Raw genomic sequence first — 16,681 nt, 5'->3', positions numbered from 1 at the left:
GTGCTAGACATGTGTGCCTTCAATAAATGTATTTTGTTCCGTTCTGTATTAGCCGGTAATTTGTATTTTGTAATTCCTGTCCGAAATTCAATTTGGATTCGTATGAAATACGAATTTTCGTTAGGTTTGTTAACTTTTCGTAACAATTACGAAAGTTCATTATGATGAATTTATCATTATGAGGGGCTCCCACCATCCCTGTGCTGTGCTCATTATGAGGGGCTCCCACCATCCCTGTGCTGTGCTGACTTCCTGGGTTTTTAACTTCATTATAACGAATAATCGTAATTAACGGACATTCTTATTTTGTCCAATTCTGAATCTCCCATCGACTACCAGTACCAGTCTCCCACCCCCATATCAAAAAAGGTCATTTTCCCAACCCTCACTCAACAGCAGAAGAAAACCTCTGATTGGTCAACAAAACACCAGTCATGTTTCAGTTCTAACGGAATTTGGATCCGAAATTGGTAAACGAAATTTTGTATTTCGTACAAAATTCGGAAGCATAGCGATTCATATTTCGGATCCTCCCGAATGTACGAATTTACAGAAATTCGTACAAATTTTCGAATCGTACAAAACTAATCGCACATGTCTAACCTGTGCATGGTAGGTATCAGCTTTTAACTTCAGCTTGTACAATTAAGCTTTGACACTAAAACCTAGAAGCTGATTGGTTTCTATGCAGAGCAGCACGTTTTTGCATTTTCCAGTTTTAGTAAATCAACCCCAAAGAAGTTAAGTTTTGTTTCGATGATTCAACAAGGCACAAGCTCCTGAGGAAGACGAGCTTGTGCCTCATCAAAACATCAAAATGAAAATTCATTACTGTGTATTCACCTTTTAAGCCCTGTGAGTAGACAACTTTTTTGGCTGATAAGTACCTCTTATATGAACCTCTTCTGTATCATCATTCTCATTATTCCTTTTATTTTTATTTTTTTCAAATTATCTTCACAGGAAATGTCATGATAATGCCAACATTGGTACAATGGATGGAAAAGAGTCAATCGGCTTTAAGTCAGGGTGGGAGCCAGGTTTTCAGATGCCATGGACCCATCAGAAGCTTCTACCACTACTGTAATAGAATGTATAAACAACTGACTCCATCTTAGATTCTCTTCCATTTTACATAAAAGTAGAAGTGAACTTTTTGTGTGTGTTGTTGTGTGAGTTTTGCCATAATTAGCTTAAAAGTTTGCATAGAACCGCACCATATGAGATATTGTGGTTAAGTCGAATTTGTATCAGCAAGTCATCAGCTATTTCTTGTTATCTAGTCAAGCAGCCTAACTCTTGATAAGAAAGTACTGAGTGTAAAGTTTGAGTAACCCTTAGACATGTATTTTTACTGGTATATATTCTACTGTTGTATTCAATAAAGTCAGAGATCTTATGAACACACACTCAAGCCTGTTTCCTGTGTCTCATTTGGTCTCTCACGGATCCAAGGGTCCTGGTGGTCTGCCTGCATAAGCCAGGTGGTCGTCAAGGTGATGCACATTAGGAAATAGAGAACATTATTTAGTGAATATCATTGATGACTATGGAATATGGCTATGGCAAATCCAAAAGCATTCAAGTCCTTGCCATTCAGTAGTTGTTTCATTAGTTTTGTCCTAACGTGGTACTGATTAGTATTCCAATTAGTAAACCCAGGATCTCCTTTAAATAAATGTAAATTGCTGTGTTCATTTAATGATATTTTCTGTTCGATGTGATCCAACCCTGGTAACTCTAATAAAAACAAGTATATTTCCTTACCTCTAATTGTATACAAATTATTGAAAAAAATAGCTTAGGTTCTATCAGCTTATATACTATATAATATATCTCATTTTGCAAGTGTCCTTTCATTTTACAACAGCTGAGAATCTGCAGTTGACCTTGACTTACTCCTGGAGCTTGCTTGGATTGGTTCCTCCATGAAAGCGCTCTCAAATATCGACTGGAAGGATCTCCAGAACTTTTCTTTGAAATCCCGACCAACGAATACATAGAGAATAGGGTTGATACAGCTATTTATAACAGCCAGATTTTTACAGAGTGGTATTGCGATCAGTACAACATACTTGAGATGACGTTTGCCACCATAATCCAAAGATAGTTCCAGGAAGAAGAATAAATGGAGGGGAAACCAGCACACAAAAAATGCAATGATTACGGCTACAGCAATTTTGAACGGCTTGCTAGATGTGGTCATGCGCTTTCTTCGAATACGCAACAGAATGATTGCATAACATGAGATGATAACAACTAAAGGAATGACAAAACTGAAGATGAATCTTGAAATGGCCAGACTAATATCTATTGCCTTTGCAACTTCTTCGTCTTCAATGTTATAAGTGCAGACAGTTCTCTTGCCAACGACCTTTGTGTCTAGGTATATGAAATACGGCACACTGAAAATGATTGCTAGAAACCAAATTGCCAGGGCCACATATGATGCCAGCCTTGGAGTTCGGTGATTTTGGCACCAAACAGGGTATATGACAGAGATGCAACGGTCAATGCTGATAGCGGTGATCAGGAAGATACTGGCATAAAGATTGATGAAGAAAATCGCATTGTTCATCTTACACATGAATCCACCAAAAACCCAATTAAAATGTATGGCTACGGTGACAATTCTGAAGATGAGGACAAACATAAAGATGAAGTCAGCTATGGCTAAATTGAGAAACCACACAATGTTAACGGTCCTTTTCATCTTGAAGACTGTGAAATAGATGACCAGTCCATTTCCTATTGTCCCGAGCACAAAAGCCAAAGAGTGTCCGATTATGTAGATGATACGGAGAGCATATCTCAGTCTTTCATCATAGTCATTATAGGTTGGCATAATGGATATATTGTTGGTGACAGAGCTGCTCACAGCTTCTCCTTGAGTGACATCAGCAGTTGGATATGACACAGTGAAATCCATCTTTCTCCCAAAACACAGTTGGGAGCAAGAAATGCTAGAAAATGTAAATGAAAAAAGAAGTTTAATAATCAATCTAGCAATCTAGCGTTGTAGAGTTATATAAAACATGAAATAGGCATTAGACTAAACTTAAATTCTGCTGTGCTGTGTGCATAGTGAAAAGGCACTGACTGCAAAATTTGGGTTCATTAAACAAAACATTAATAAAAGTTGAATTCCCGGCAAAAAAACTTTCAGTCAAATATATTCCTCAATAGCTATAATTGATAAACAATCCATTTTGTGTGCATTAAGTAGACATGTGCAATTCGGTTCATTCTGAATTAGTTTTTTGGCAAAATTCGGCATATTCATTAATTCTGAAAAATCCAAATGAACAAAAGACCACTTAACCATTTTTTTCCAAAAATTTTTTTTAATAAAAACGAAAATTCAAAATTGGAAAATCCGAAAAAATGAAAATGAAAAAATACGAAAGTCAGAAAGAATGAGAATCCAAAAATTTGGATAAATGAAAATCTGAAAATTCTAAAATCAGAAAATCAGAAAATAAGAATGAAAATCCGAAAATTCAAAAGAATATATGAAAATAAGACAGAAAATCAGAAATTTCGAAAACCCGAAAGAACAAAAAACATTCGGATAATTTCTATTATAATTTAAAAATTGTGTTTATTAATCATTACTATAGTTTTTTTAATAATAATTATTTATTAATAATAAATAACAATAATAAAAACTATAATAATAGTTATACCTATTAAATTACAAGTATTGGAATTTCCTTTCAAATTTGTCTGTTAGTGAATGTAACGAATACGAATTTATCCGAAGTTACGAATTATCCTGCATTTGTTTTTTTGGATCATTTATAACTTTGGATAAATCCGTATTCGTTACATTCACTAATAGCCTGTTCACTAACAGCCTGCTAGTGAACGAAACGAATAAGAATTTATCCAAAGTCACAAATTTATTTGAAATAACAAGTATCGATCATAACGAATGATCCAAAAACATAAAAAAAATACGAACAAAACGAAAACGAAAAAAAAAAAACACATTCGGCAGTGAACATGTTCGGCATTAAGTGCTTTTACAAGCCCAGTTATTATTACCTTGTAACAGTAGTGATGACATCATCACTTTGCTATACATGGCCTGTGCAGGGAGCAAAGCTGTGGGAGGGACCCACCAGGCCCCACCCACTACCGTCTGTCTGCAGAAAGCAGGAGGGGCGGAGCCAAGACCAGTCCCCCTGCACAAAGACAGAGAGCAGCAATGATTGGTCTTTATTATAGGAAAATTCTGCAAAGTTTTGCACTGGTTTATTGCACAGATATGGAAAAAAAATGCAAAGCATACTACGAATCAAGTAAGAATACACATTGTTCCTGTATTTAGACAATCTTTTCATATCCCAAAATTCAACTTAAAAGACCTAATCATTTTAAATGCTAACTAAAGCCATTGTTTTTTTTTTGTTTTTTTTAATAGCATGGAGAAGAGTTAAAATAGAACTAAAGGCAAAACCTTTTTTTCATTTAGGTTTTTTTTTTCTGCATCTCTGTCCCATTAGAGAGATTTCCCTTGCACTTCCTGTTCCATAGACAAAACTAGAAGTGAAAGGAAATCCCTCCAAAGTGAGGGAATTGCTGGTTGTCACTATTAGGCCTCATGTACACTGCTGCTGGTAAACGGACGTTTAGGAGCAGTTGGGCATTTTTTTTCAACTGCTCCTGAACTCTCCTCTATGTTATCTTATCAGTACATATACACAGGGTCGTTTACAGTCGTTTCCAGGCAGTTGAGTTTAGAGGCTTTTTTTAGAACGCAAAAAAATGCTTTCAGAAGCTGAGGTTAGAGGCATTTCAAGCGCCAAATGCTTCTAAACGTGGTAACTCGCATTTAGCCATGTTTTATTTACAGGCGTTTTTAATTTTTGGCTATTTTAAAAAAAAAAAAAAAATATATATATATATATATATATATATATATATATATATATATATATATATATATATATATTTTTTTTTTTTTTTTAACGCAAACGCGGCAAAACATGGCAAAACACCGCTAAACGCGACGCCAGACACATGGATTCAAACAGGGTTTTTTTTTTTGTTTTTTTTTAGAAGCACAGAATTAGAGCCAGAGGCTTTAATAGTCTTCAAAAAAGGGTGGGCTTGGGATGCAGTGCTCTGTGGCACCCCCCCAACCCCCCAAAAAAGAAAATATACCACCAGCCGCCACTGTGCAATATGTCAATGAAAATACGATACTTGTTTATTAGATCGTACCACCAATTTAAACCACTTAATTAACAGCAATAAAACGCAGTGTAAATAATAACCCAAATTGGGCAAAGATTCTTAGTCAATAATATATTTCTCAACTAAAATATAATGCAAAAATATGAAAAGAATAATTCAAGCAAGCTAAACGAAATAAAATGGAAGATATATTTAACATAGTATATTATATGTCATATACATTGTATGAAATATGAAATGTAATATTATTTAATTTTGTAATTGGTAACTTGTTATATATGTAGATGGTAATATGATATTTACAGTATCTCACAAAAGTGAATACACCCCATTTTTGTAAATATTTTATTATATCTTTTCATGTGACAACACTGAAGAAATGACACTTTGCTACAATGCAAAGTAGTGAGTGTACAGCTTGTATAACAGTGTAAATTTGCTGTCCCCTCAAAATAACTCAACACACAGCCATTAATGTCTAAACTGCTGGCAACAAAAGTGAGTACACACCTAAGTCCAAATTGGGCCCAAAGTTTCAATATTTTGTGTGGCCACCATTATTTTCCAGCACTGCCTTAAGCCTCTTGGTCATGAAGTTCACCAGAGCTTCACAGGTTGCCACTGAAGTCCTCTTCCACTCCTCCGTGACAACATCATGGAGCTGGTGGATGTTAGAGACCTTGCACTCCTCCACCTTCCATTTGAGGATGCCTCACAGATGCTTAATAGGGTTTAGGTCTGGAGACATGCTTGACCAGTCCATCACCTTTACCCTCTAGCAAGGCAGTGGTCGTCTTGGAGGTGTGTTTGGAGTCATTATCATGTTGGAATACTACCCTGTGACCCAGTCTCCAAAGGGAGGAGGTCATGCTCTGCTTCAGTATGTCACACTACATGTTGGCATTCATGGTTCCCTCAATAAACTGTAGCTCCCCAGTGCCGGCAGCACTCATGCAGCCCCAGACCACTAAACTCCCACCACCATGCTTGACTGTAGACAAGACACACTTGTCTTTGTACTCCTCACCTGGTTGCCGCCACACACGCTTGACACCATCTGAACCAAATACGTTTATCTTGGTCTCATCAGACCACAGAACATGGTTCCAGTAATCCATGTCCTTAGTCTGCTTGTCTTCAGCAAACTGTTTGCGGTCTTTCTTGTGCATCATCTTTAGAAGAGGCTTCCTTCTGGGACGACAGACATGCAGACCAATTTGATACAGTGTGCAGCGTATGGTCTGAGCACTGACAGGCTGCACTCAACTTCTTTGGTCCACCATGGCAAGGCCTGTTCTGAGTGGTACCTGTCCTGTTAAACCACTGTATGGTCTTGGCCACACTGCTGCAGCTCAGTTTCAGGGTCTTGGCAATCTTCTTATAGACTAGGCCATCTTTATGTAGAGCAACAATTCTTTCTTTTCAGATCCTGAGAGAGTTCTTTGCCATGAGGTGCCATGTTGAACTTCCAGTGACCAGTATGAGAGAATGATGGCGATAACACCAAATTTAACACACCTGCTCCCCATTCATACCTGAGACCTTGTAACACTAACGAGTCAAATGACACCGGGGAGGGAAAATGGCTAATTGGGCCCAATTTGGACATGTTCACTTAGGGGTGTACTCACTTTTGTTGCCAGCAATTTAGACATTAATGGCTGTGTGTTGAGTTATTTTGAGGGGACAGCAAATTTACACTGTTATACAAGCTGTACACTCACTACTTTACATTGCAGCAAAGTGTCATTTCTTCAGTGTTGTCACATGAAAAGATATAATAAAATCTTTACAAAAATGTGAGGGGTGTACTCACGTTTGCGAGATACTGTAAATATGATATTACCATCTACATGTATTCTCTTTAAATTTGGTATTTAAATATGCATTTATGGGTCATTAATGGTATCTTTAAACTAATATAAGTTACCAATGACATCAAATATTTACAAAAATGTGAGGGGTGTACTCACTTATGTGAGATACTGTACTTACTAGCAATGAAACCCAGTGGTAATAATAAACCAAACTAGGTAAAGATTCTTAGTCAAAAATGTATTTTTCAATGGAAATAAAATGTGTATTAATATAACAATAAGTCAAACAGGCCAAACAAAATAAATTGTTAACTATATGACATATATGATATTAAATACAGTATAAACATAAAAACACTAAAGGCAATCAAAAATTGCCAAGACTGTCTTCCTCTTTATTTATTAAATTTATTATACTTATTTAATTAATTTTGTTATGTATTTAATTTAATTATTTATTATACTTCCCTGTCTGGTCTTATAATATTATAAAAAGTGGAGTTGTATAATGAATTTATTACCTTAGTGTAGAATGTATACAGTCAGCTCTTCAAAGGCACGGATATAAAATAATATAACTTTCTAACCCCAGTTAGAAAACCTCCCTGTCTCACTTGGTTACATTTTCAATGACATGGATGCATAGGTTTGCTTTCATAACACTATTGATAGGTTAGTTTGCCGCATCATGGAACTTTAATTCTTAATATATAACTGTGGCTACTGCCTATTTCGATTATGTATAAACTCATAATGTAAGCTTAAAGATATCTACATGTAAGCAATTACTCTGTCTCTCTTTTGGACCAGCTCATAAAACAAAACAGACTGGATTCACTAAAGACAATTAGGCAGTTCATATCACAAGGGAAGTTATTCTTTGCAAGGATATTTTCTCCAGAGCCTAGCAAATGATGTGGGGAAATGTAACTTTGCAAAAAATACCCAATCAAATTCAAGGAATAAAAAAATAAAAGCAATATCTGTGCTTGCACATGATTGAATGACGAAAGTTAGCAAGCATCACCACATTCCATGTCTGGGTAAAATTCCCTTGCAAAGTGCAACTTCCATTGCAAAGAGAACTGCCCGTTTGCTGTTAGTAAATCAACATCAGTTTTTGTATCATTTGTTTCTTTCCTTCTGTATGTTTTTTTTTTTGTTTTTTTATAAATGTAATAAAATATGAAAGGATGTACAATGTTACTTACTTGGATTTTGTAGCTGTTGATGTTTTCCCAAATCTTTGCTTTTCTTATGGACCTTGCTGGTGATGTTGAGACATATATTTATACACATGCTGAGTTGCAATAATACTTCCTATGTTACTGCGCAATACAGGGAAGTTTACAGTAAGGTAACATCCTTTTTCAAAGATTCTCCTTAACCACTTCAGCCCCGGAAGGATTTACCCCCTTACTGACTAGAGCATTTTTTTTGTGATACGGCACTGTGTCAATTTAGCTGACAATTGCGCAGTCGTGCAAAGCTGTACCCAAACAAAATTGACGTCTTTTTTTTCCTACAAATAGAGCTTTCTTTTGGTGGTATTTGATCACCTCTGCGGCTTTTATTTTTTGCGCTATAAACAAAAAAAGACAGACAATTTTGAAAAAAAAAGCAATATTTTTTAACTTTTTTGCTATAATAAATATCCCCAAAAAATAGAAAAAAACAAATTTCTTCATCAGTTTAGGCCGATATGTATTCTTCTACATATTTTTGGTAAAAAAAAATACAATAAGTGTATATTGATTGGTTTGCGCAAAAGTTATAGCCTCTACAAAATAGGGGATGGATTTATGGCATTTTTATTATTTTTTTTTTACTTGTAATGGCGGAGATCTGCGATTTTTATCGGGACTGCAACATTATGGTGGACACATCGGACACTTTTGACACTATTTTGGGACCGCTGACATTCATACAGGGATCAGAGCTACAAATAGCCACGGATTATACTGTATAAATGACACTGGCAGGGAAGGAGTTAAACACTAGGGGGCGATCAAGGGGTTAAGTGTGTTCCCTGGATGTGTTCTAACTGTAGGGGGATGGGCTCACTACAACCTGACAGAGATCACTGCTCCCGATGACAGGGAGCAGTAGATCTCTGTCATGTTGCTAGGCAGAACAGGGAAATGACTTGTTTACATAGCTATCTCCCCGTTCTGCCTCTCCTTGCCGCAAACATGGGCTGCCAGTGAACATAAAGTTCGCTGGACCCGCGGGCGCGGCGACATGCGCACACCTGCTAGGCAGCAAATTCAAAGGGACGTAAGGGTGCGCCCCTTTGCCTGCCCGTGCCATTCTGCAATGTAAATGCGGTGGTCAGCAAGTGGTTAAAGTGGTTGTAAAGCCAGAAGGTTTTTTTTTAAGGCAAAAAAAAAACCTTCCACCAGTTGTTTCATCCACCCACCCTCCCTAAAAACATACCTGAGTCCTGTATTGATCCAGAGCTCTGCCCATCTACAGCAGTACTGGTTCTCGCTGCCCTCTCACAGGCTCCGAGACAGCAGTGGGAGCCATTGACTCCCGCTGCTGTCTATCAAATGCTGTAAGGAGAGAGCAGGGGCAGGGCCAGGGCTGGACTGGGACAATAATTTGTCCCTGGAATTCATCCTAACCGGCCCACTTTAATTTTGCAAACATGCACAAAAACAGTATCCTGCTGCCTAGGGCGCCTGGCCACTGGTTTGCCTACTCCCTTCTCTGCAGCAAGCAACTAAGTCTCAGCATCAGCAGGCAGCCGCCGCTCCTTTCATACATAGTGTCAGAGGCACAGCAGTGGTGGAGGACTGTGTCTGTGTCCCGACTCCCTCAGCAAGCAAACATTCATTGATGGGCACTGGTAGGCTGCATTTGATGGGCGCTGGTGAGGCTACATTTGATGGGCGCTGGTGAGGCTGCATTTGATGGGCGCTGGTGAGGCTACATTTGATGGGCGCTGGTGAGGCTACATTTGATGGGCGCTGGTGAGGCTACATTTGATGGGCGCTGGTGAGGCTACATTTGATGGGCCCTGGTGAGGCTATATTTGATGGGCGCTGGTGAGGCTGCATTTGATGGGCGCTGGTGAGGCTACAGTTGATGGGCGCTGGTGAGGCTACATTTGATGGGCCCTGGTGAGGCTATATTTGATGGGCGCTGGTGAGGCTGCATTTGATGGGCGTTGGTGTGGCTGCATTTGATGGGTGCTTTATTAAAAAGGTAGGGTTTACATGGGCAGGGAAAAGGGGGCGTAGTCAGCCAAGGGGGGGGGGGGCGACAAAATGCGGTTTCGCCTAGGGTGTCAAAAATCCTTGCACCAGCACTGCCTGTGGAGAGTGATGTCATCACGGCCCGGCTATCCACACAGCAGGAGCATGCAAACCCAGAAGGAAGACCAAGGGAAGCTCCTGGCAGCATTGACAGCACGCTCCTGGAGGGGTTCGCTTTTCTGGGTAGTGAGATCCTACTTCCTTCCACCTTTCACAAGTGGAATCACACTAACCAGAGTTTTTTTTTTCTTGCACTGGGACACTTTACTCTTACTGCTTTGATTGCATATTTTGCACAGTTTTTTTTTCTCCGCACATTCGAAGAGACTATTTTGCACATTTTTTTGCACTCTTTTTGCACTTTAATACCATGGACATAGTTTGGATATGGTTTTAATTATAAGCATGGTTTATATATGAATTTTTTGCTGAAAATATTTTTATGCACTTATTTTTTTGCACATTTCAATATTAAACCGCTTCAGCCCAGGAAGATTTTACTCCCTTCCTGACCAGAGCACTGTTTGCGATTCGGCACTGCATCGCTTTAACTGACAATTACGTGGTCATGTGACGTTGCACCCAAACAAAATTGACGTCCTTGTTTTCCCACAAATAGAGCTTTCTTTTGGTGGTATTTGATCACCTCTGCGTTTTTTATTATTTGCTCTATAAACAAAAAAAGAGCGACAATTTTGAAAAAAAAGCAATATTTTTTACTTTTTGCTATACTAAATATCCCCCCAAAAATATAAAAGAAAACATTTTTTCCTCAGTTTAGGCCGATATGTATTCTTCTACATACTTTTGGTAAAAAAAAAAAAAAAAAAATCGCAATAAGGGTATATTGATTGGTTTGCGCAAAAGTTATAGCGTCTACAAAGTAGGGGATAGTTTTATGGCATTTTTATTATAATTTTTTTTTATTAGTAATTGCGGCATTCTGCGATTTTTATTGGGATTGCGACATTATGGAGGACGCATCGGACACGTTTGACACTATTTTGGGACCATTGCCATTTATACAGCGATCAGTGCTATAAAAATGCACTGATTACTGTGTAAATGACACTGGCAGGGAAGGGGTTAAACACTAGGGGGTGATCAAGGGGTTAAGTGTGTCCTAGGGAGTGATTCTAACTGTGGGGGGGATGGGCTACCACTGACATGACAGCGATCACTTCTCCCGATGACAGGGAGCAGTGATCTCTGTTATGTCACTAGGCAGAACGGGGAAATGCCTTGTTTACATATGTATTTCCCAGTTCTGCGCCTCCGTGACATGATCGCCGGGTCACAGGCAGACATTGAGTCTGCGGGTCCCGCGGGCACAGTCAAGCTGTACGTGATGGGCGCGCGTGCCTGCTAACCCTGCCAGGGGATGTACAGGTACGCCCATCTGCCCACCACTGCCATTGTGCTAACGTATATCGTCGTGCAGGGATCGGCAAGTGGTTAATTCACACTTTTGATTAACTTTTAACTACATTTGATTTAGCATATTGCTTGAATCATTATTTGCACCAAATGGGTTTTTGATGCTATTTTAGTTAGCACCACATCCTTCTCTATATATATTTAATGGCTCTGCATTATGCGGCTGTGCCGGGCCGGCCGGTTACTTTGGCGGGTTCCTGCAGCACCGTCATCCTCCAGCCTTCCTCTCCTCCGAGGACCTCTCTGCCTGTCGGCTGCTCTCAGAACGTCACACAGGTGGCTCCGTCTCTTTTAAACTCACAGCGACCGTTACCACGGAGGCCGTCAGAGATAGCCGAGTTTTACCAGACAAAGCTGAGGAGCTATCAGAGAGGAGGGGGCGGGGGAAGTCGAGCAGTGATGGAAAAGGACAAGCGCAGGCCAGAGGTGGCCGAAGATGTGTGCAGTGTCCAGAAAGAGCCGAGCAGGGGCGGAAAGAGCCGAAGTGCATCGTGCAGAATCCGGCAGTACAGCACTGCTCAGCCATTAATTTAACAGGCTGTCTGGCACTGAAACCAGCCCACTGAGTCATCGGCCCACCGGGAAAATCCTGGTAGTCCTGATGGCCAGTACATGCCTGGGCAGGGCTGAGCCACGCTGTGTGTGTCAATAGATGCACACAACGCGGCTCAGGAGCGAGCCAGCAGGTGTTCCCCTTTACATAGAAACATAGAAAAGTGAAGACAGGAAAAAGTCCATAGAGTCTGTCCATTTTTTTTTTTTTAATTTAGGGCCAGTTCACACCATAGAAACGCAGTCTGGATGCAATCCAGATGCTTTTCTGCATGCGCAGTTTTGATGTGTTCCAGTATGTTTTTAGTGCGTTTTTGATGCAGTCTAGTGCATTTTCCCCCCTCTTTTTTTTCTAACCTTAAATAAGGACAAGTGGGTTCCAGTGCGTTTTTTGTGCATTTAGGTGTGTTCCTGTGCTTTTCAGTGTGTTTTTGATGTGTTTTACAGCGTTCCAGTACAGTCCAGTGCAGGAAAAATGCAGCATGTTCTACTTTTTTTTCTGGAACGCCCTGGTGTGAACTATGTCATTGAAAACCATATAACCTACTTTCCATCCATTTTGGTGCAGAAAAAAAACGCACTGGACTGCATGTGGTGTGAACTGGTCCTTAAACATGCTTTTGTATTTTTTTGTTTGTTTATTTGTTTTTTGTCTGAGTATAAATCTGTGTTTATCCCAAGAATATTTGAATCTACTGTTGATTGACTCGCTACCTCTGCTGGAAGTCTGTTCCGAGCATCAACTACCCTTTCAGTAAAATTATATTTTGTAAGATTGGTTTTAAACTTTCCTCCTGATGGGGGGGGCTGGTGATAGGGGTTAGAAAGGTGCTGGGGGAGGATCGGTGGCATACGAAGGGGTCAATAAGGGGGGTGGGGGCATTATAGTGGCCAGTACAGCAGGGGATGTGGATGGACAGAGAGCAGTAGGTGACAGGCAGGCAGCAGCAGTTAGATATATCCGAATACCTGAATTACAATATAAACAAATTTTACCAGATGCTCTGAATAACATAGCGAAATTCGTCAGAATTTTGGAAATTCGTACTGGAATTCAAATCAAATTTTACATTGAACTCCAGTCGAATTCTCGCTACACATATTGCTGAAATCAAAGACAGTGGGGGTTATTTACGAAAGGCAAATCCACTTTGCACTACAAGTTTAAACTACAAGTGCAAAGTGCACTTGGAAGTGCAGTCGCTGTAGATCTGAGGGGGACATGCAAGGAAAAATAAAAAACAGCATTTTATCTTGCACATGACTGGATGATAAAATCAGCAGAGCTTCCCCTCATTTTAGATCTACCCCTCAGATTTACAGCGACTGCACTTCCAAATGCACTTTCAGTGCAATTTCAAGTGCATTTTGCACTTGTAGTTTGCAATTGTAGTGCAAAGTGGATTTGCCTTTCCTAAATAACTCCCTTTGTGTTATTAGCGTACCATTTGGAAATAATGCTGTTTTTGTTAACAATATAACATTTTCGTTTTGACCAATTTTAAAATGTATCGATTTGATCGTTTTGAATCGAAAAATCTGTAAATTCAAAGAAAATTCAAAGAAAATTAGAAAATTCCAAATACAGATTCTGAAAACGAATTCTGAAAATGAATTGAATGAATCAACCTAATTTAAATAAATGAAATAACTTGATTAACGAATCAAAACGAAAGCGAAACAAAACACATTTTTTCATCATGCACATGTCTACAACACACCTACAACTCACCCTGCAACAGCAAAGCTCAATGTGAGAACTACGATGTCCCTCCGCTCTTTGCATAGCTTTCAATTGTGCCTGTGAAATTGTATCTCCCCTCAAAAAAAGCCTCCTACGGTGTGCGCATGTGCTATGGTGACGTCATGCGTGGGCACTTTTCGACAGAGGGCACTATTCGATAGAACACCGGCTCACCTGTGAGCAGCCTGGACCTTTTGTTTGATCAGAGTTATTGAGTCTGCTCAAAAGTTCTGCTGTAAGCTCAAGATCACTGGAGTGACCATGAGCTTATAGCAGAAGGAGGAATCGGGTCCATGCGGCGTACAGACCTGGCCAGCTGGAAGCAGTGCTGTAGGCCTGTACGGTGCATGAACCTGGCAGCAAAAGGGTTAACCACTTGTTGACTTGACTTGCCGTATAACATATACTGTGACAGAGGAGCTCATACAGGCACCGTAATGTATCTGTGCGTTAAGGCTTTCTTCCAGGTTCAGGGCACGCACGAGATTGAACACAGCAGGACTTAGTCAGCAGGACCCGGCCAATGATTCATGGCTGGGACCTGCTGATTGGCTGTGTCTAATCACAGCCCAGAGCCCTGTGCTGACAATCAACACATTGCTCTGTACAAAGGTAAAGATCTCTCTGTATCTTATCCCTGCAAAACAGGGATAAGAAACAAAGAGATCTTAAGTAAAAAGCATCACATACTGTATTACAAGCATTACACGTTGCTAGGCACACATTTAACCACTTGATCGTCCCTAGAGGTTAACCCCTTCCCAGCCAGTGTCATTAGTACAGTGACGGTGTATATTATTATCACTGATCACTGTATTAGTGTCACTGGTGATGTCAGTGGCAGTTAGTCACCACCCCTGCCTCCCGTGTCGGTTAGTGTCAGATTGTCCACCACACTATCAATGTCATACTATAAAACGCTGATTACCATCACTAGCATAAAAAAAAAAAATTCCAGTATGTATACCATTGTTTGTAGATGCTATGATTTTCACGCAAACTGATAAATATATACTAATTGTTTTGGGGTTTTACCAAAAACATGTAGGAGAATACATTTTGGTCTAAATGTATGAAGAAATTATATTTTTAAAACATTTCTACTGGATATGTTTTATAGCAGAATGTAAAAAATATTGTTTTGTTTTTTTCAAAATTTTTGGTCTTTTTTTGTTTATATAATATAATAAAAACACCAAAATAAAGCTCTATTTGTGTAAAAAAAAACAATTATATAAATTTAATTTGAGTATAGTGAATTACCAGTTAATGGTAAAAAATGGCATGGTCATAAAGAAGGTAAAACTTTCCGGGAGTCAAGTGGTTAAACAGTGCATAGAGAGACAAGACTCTTCTTTTTTTTAAGGTTGTGGATAGAGTAGGGAAGGGTTATTATTTATTATGTATTTCCTCTGAGTATTTAGATGTGTGCCTAGAGTTCAGCTTTAATGCAAAAATCCAACATAAATAATTGCAATATCAATTTGAATTGGAACTCCAATTGAATAGTTTTATTTTTCTAGATGTTCATTTTTTCTATCTTTTCTGGATGCCTCTTAGATATTCCTTCATGTTCTGTCCTAATTACATGTCAGCAGAAAATAAAAATACCTAGAAAACAGGAATAAAAACATTTTGGTAAAATGGGGAAGGGTTAGAACTTCTGTTTTAGTCTATTTTGCTTTTAAGATGAAGTATAGAGCATTAGAAAGCAATAAAAACTTGAGAGAAGTTTCCTGGTTTCTGTATCCCCGTCATATTATTCTACCTATGACTGTTGACACTCAAGGAGAATTGTGGAATAGATACATTTGCTTGGGAGTTCTCGATTCAAGGAGCTTCTGTAGGTACACAGAATACAATTGGTGCTTTATCAGATATTTGCTAACCAGCTGTAACTTTTTTTTTTATGTGATTGCCTGGAGCACCAGACCCACAAAACACATAACAAAAAGTAAAAAAAAAGTAAAAGTAAAAAAAAAAACAAAAAAAAGTTCTGTCTTTTTTGACTAGTTTAAAACAACAACTAGTGTTACTGAAAATAATTAATGTCACTAAAAAAATTTAAAAAAAAAACTTTTTTGCCATTTTGCTTTTTCTTTTTTCACACATTGCTACAAAATCTAAACTTAAAAAAAAAAAAAAGAGAAAAAAGAAAAAGAACTTTACAAATAAATGGTAAAAAAAAAATAATAATGGGAGAGTTGAAAGAAGGAAATAATTAGAATTGGTGAGGGTTAACTTAGGGTTAATATGGGGTGACAAATATATATTTTTTATTTAAAAAACAAACAAAAAAAAACACTTTTTTTTACTTGTGAGGTTGCCGATTCCTTTAATCTGCAGCTAAAAAGTTTAGTCTTAATATGCTGTAGCAATGATATTCTTACAATCATTTATCAATAATAGAAGCACACATTTTTGCCAGGGCCACCACATCAGCTCTTGGGAAAAAAAGGACCCAGCTATGATAGACATGTCTCACCATTTATATATCAGCAGAAAAACAGTGGTGGGGAACAAGACAAGGATATACTAAGTATGCTCAAGGTATTTAGATTGTATATCCAAGGTCCACCACTGGTTATAGACACCAAGGAGGTTGATTAACTAATGGCACATAGACTGTGCACTTTGCAAGTGCAAAAGGGGAAAGAAGGGAGGTGCAC

General features: G+C 38.7%; 1 protein-coding gene across 1 annotated transcript; it reads right to left on the bottom strand.

Moving 5' to 3' along the window:
* Window positions 1–240: 240 nt before the first annotated feature.
* On the bottom strand, window positions 241–8,578 carry LOC141110510 (chemerin-like receptor 1). The gene is made up of 2 exons (XM_073601891.1): window positions 8,231–8,578; window positions 241–2,963 (listed from the first exon to the last, which is right to left on the bottom strand). The coding sequence occupies exon 2, from the start codon at window positions 2,927–2,929 to the stop codon at window positions 1,862–1,864; it is 1,068 nt and encodes a 355-aa protein (XP_073457992.1). The 5' UTR covers window positions 2,930–2,963; window positions 8,231–8,578; the 3' UTR covers window positions 241–1,861.
* Between the last annotated feature and the right edge of the window lie 8,103 nt (window positions 8,579–16,681).

Source organism: Aquarana catesbeiana, linkage group LG10, assembly GCF_042186555.1.
Source record: "Aquarana catesbeiana isolate 2022-GZ linkage group LG10, ASM4218655v1, whole genome shotgun sequence".
In the NCBI taxonomy this organism is placed as follows: Eukaryota; Metazoa; Chordata; class Amphibia; order Anura; family Ranidae; genus Aquarana; species Aquarana catesbeiana.
Note: the sequence above shows the minus strand (reverse complement) of the source record. Positions and strands in the feature narration are given on the sequence as shown.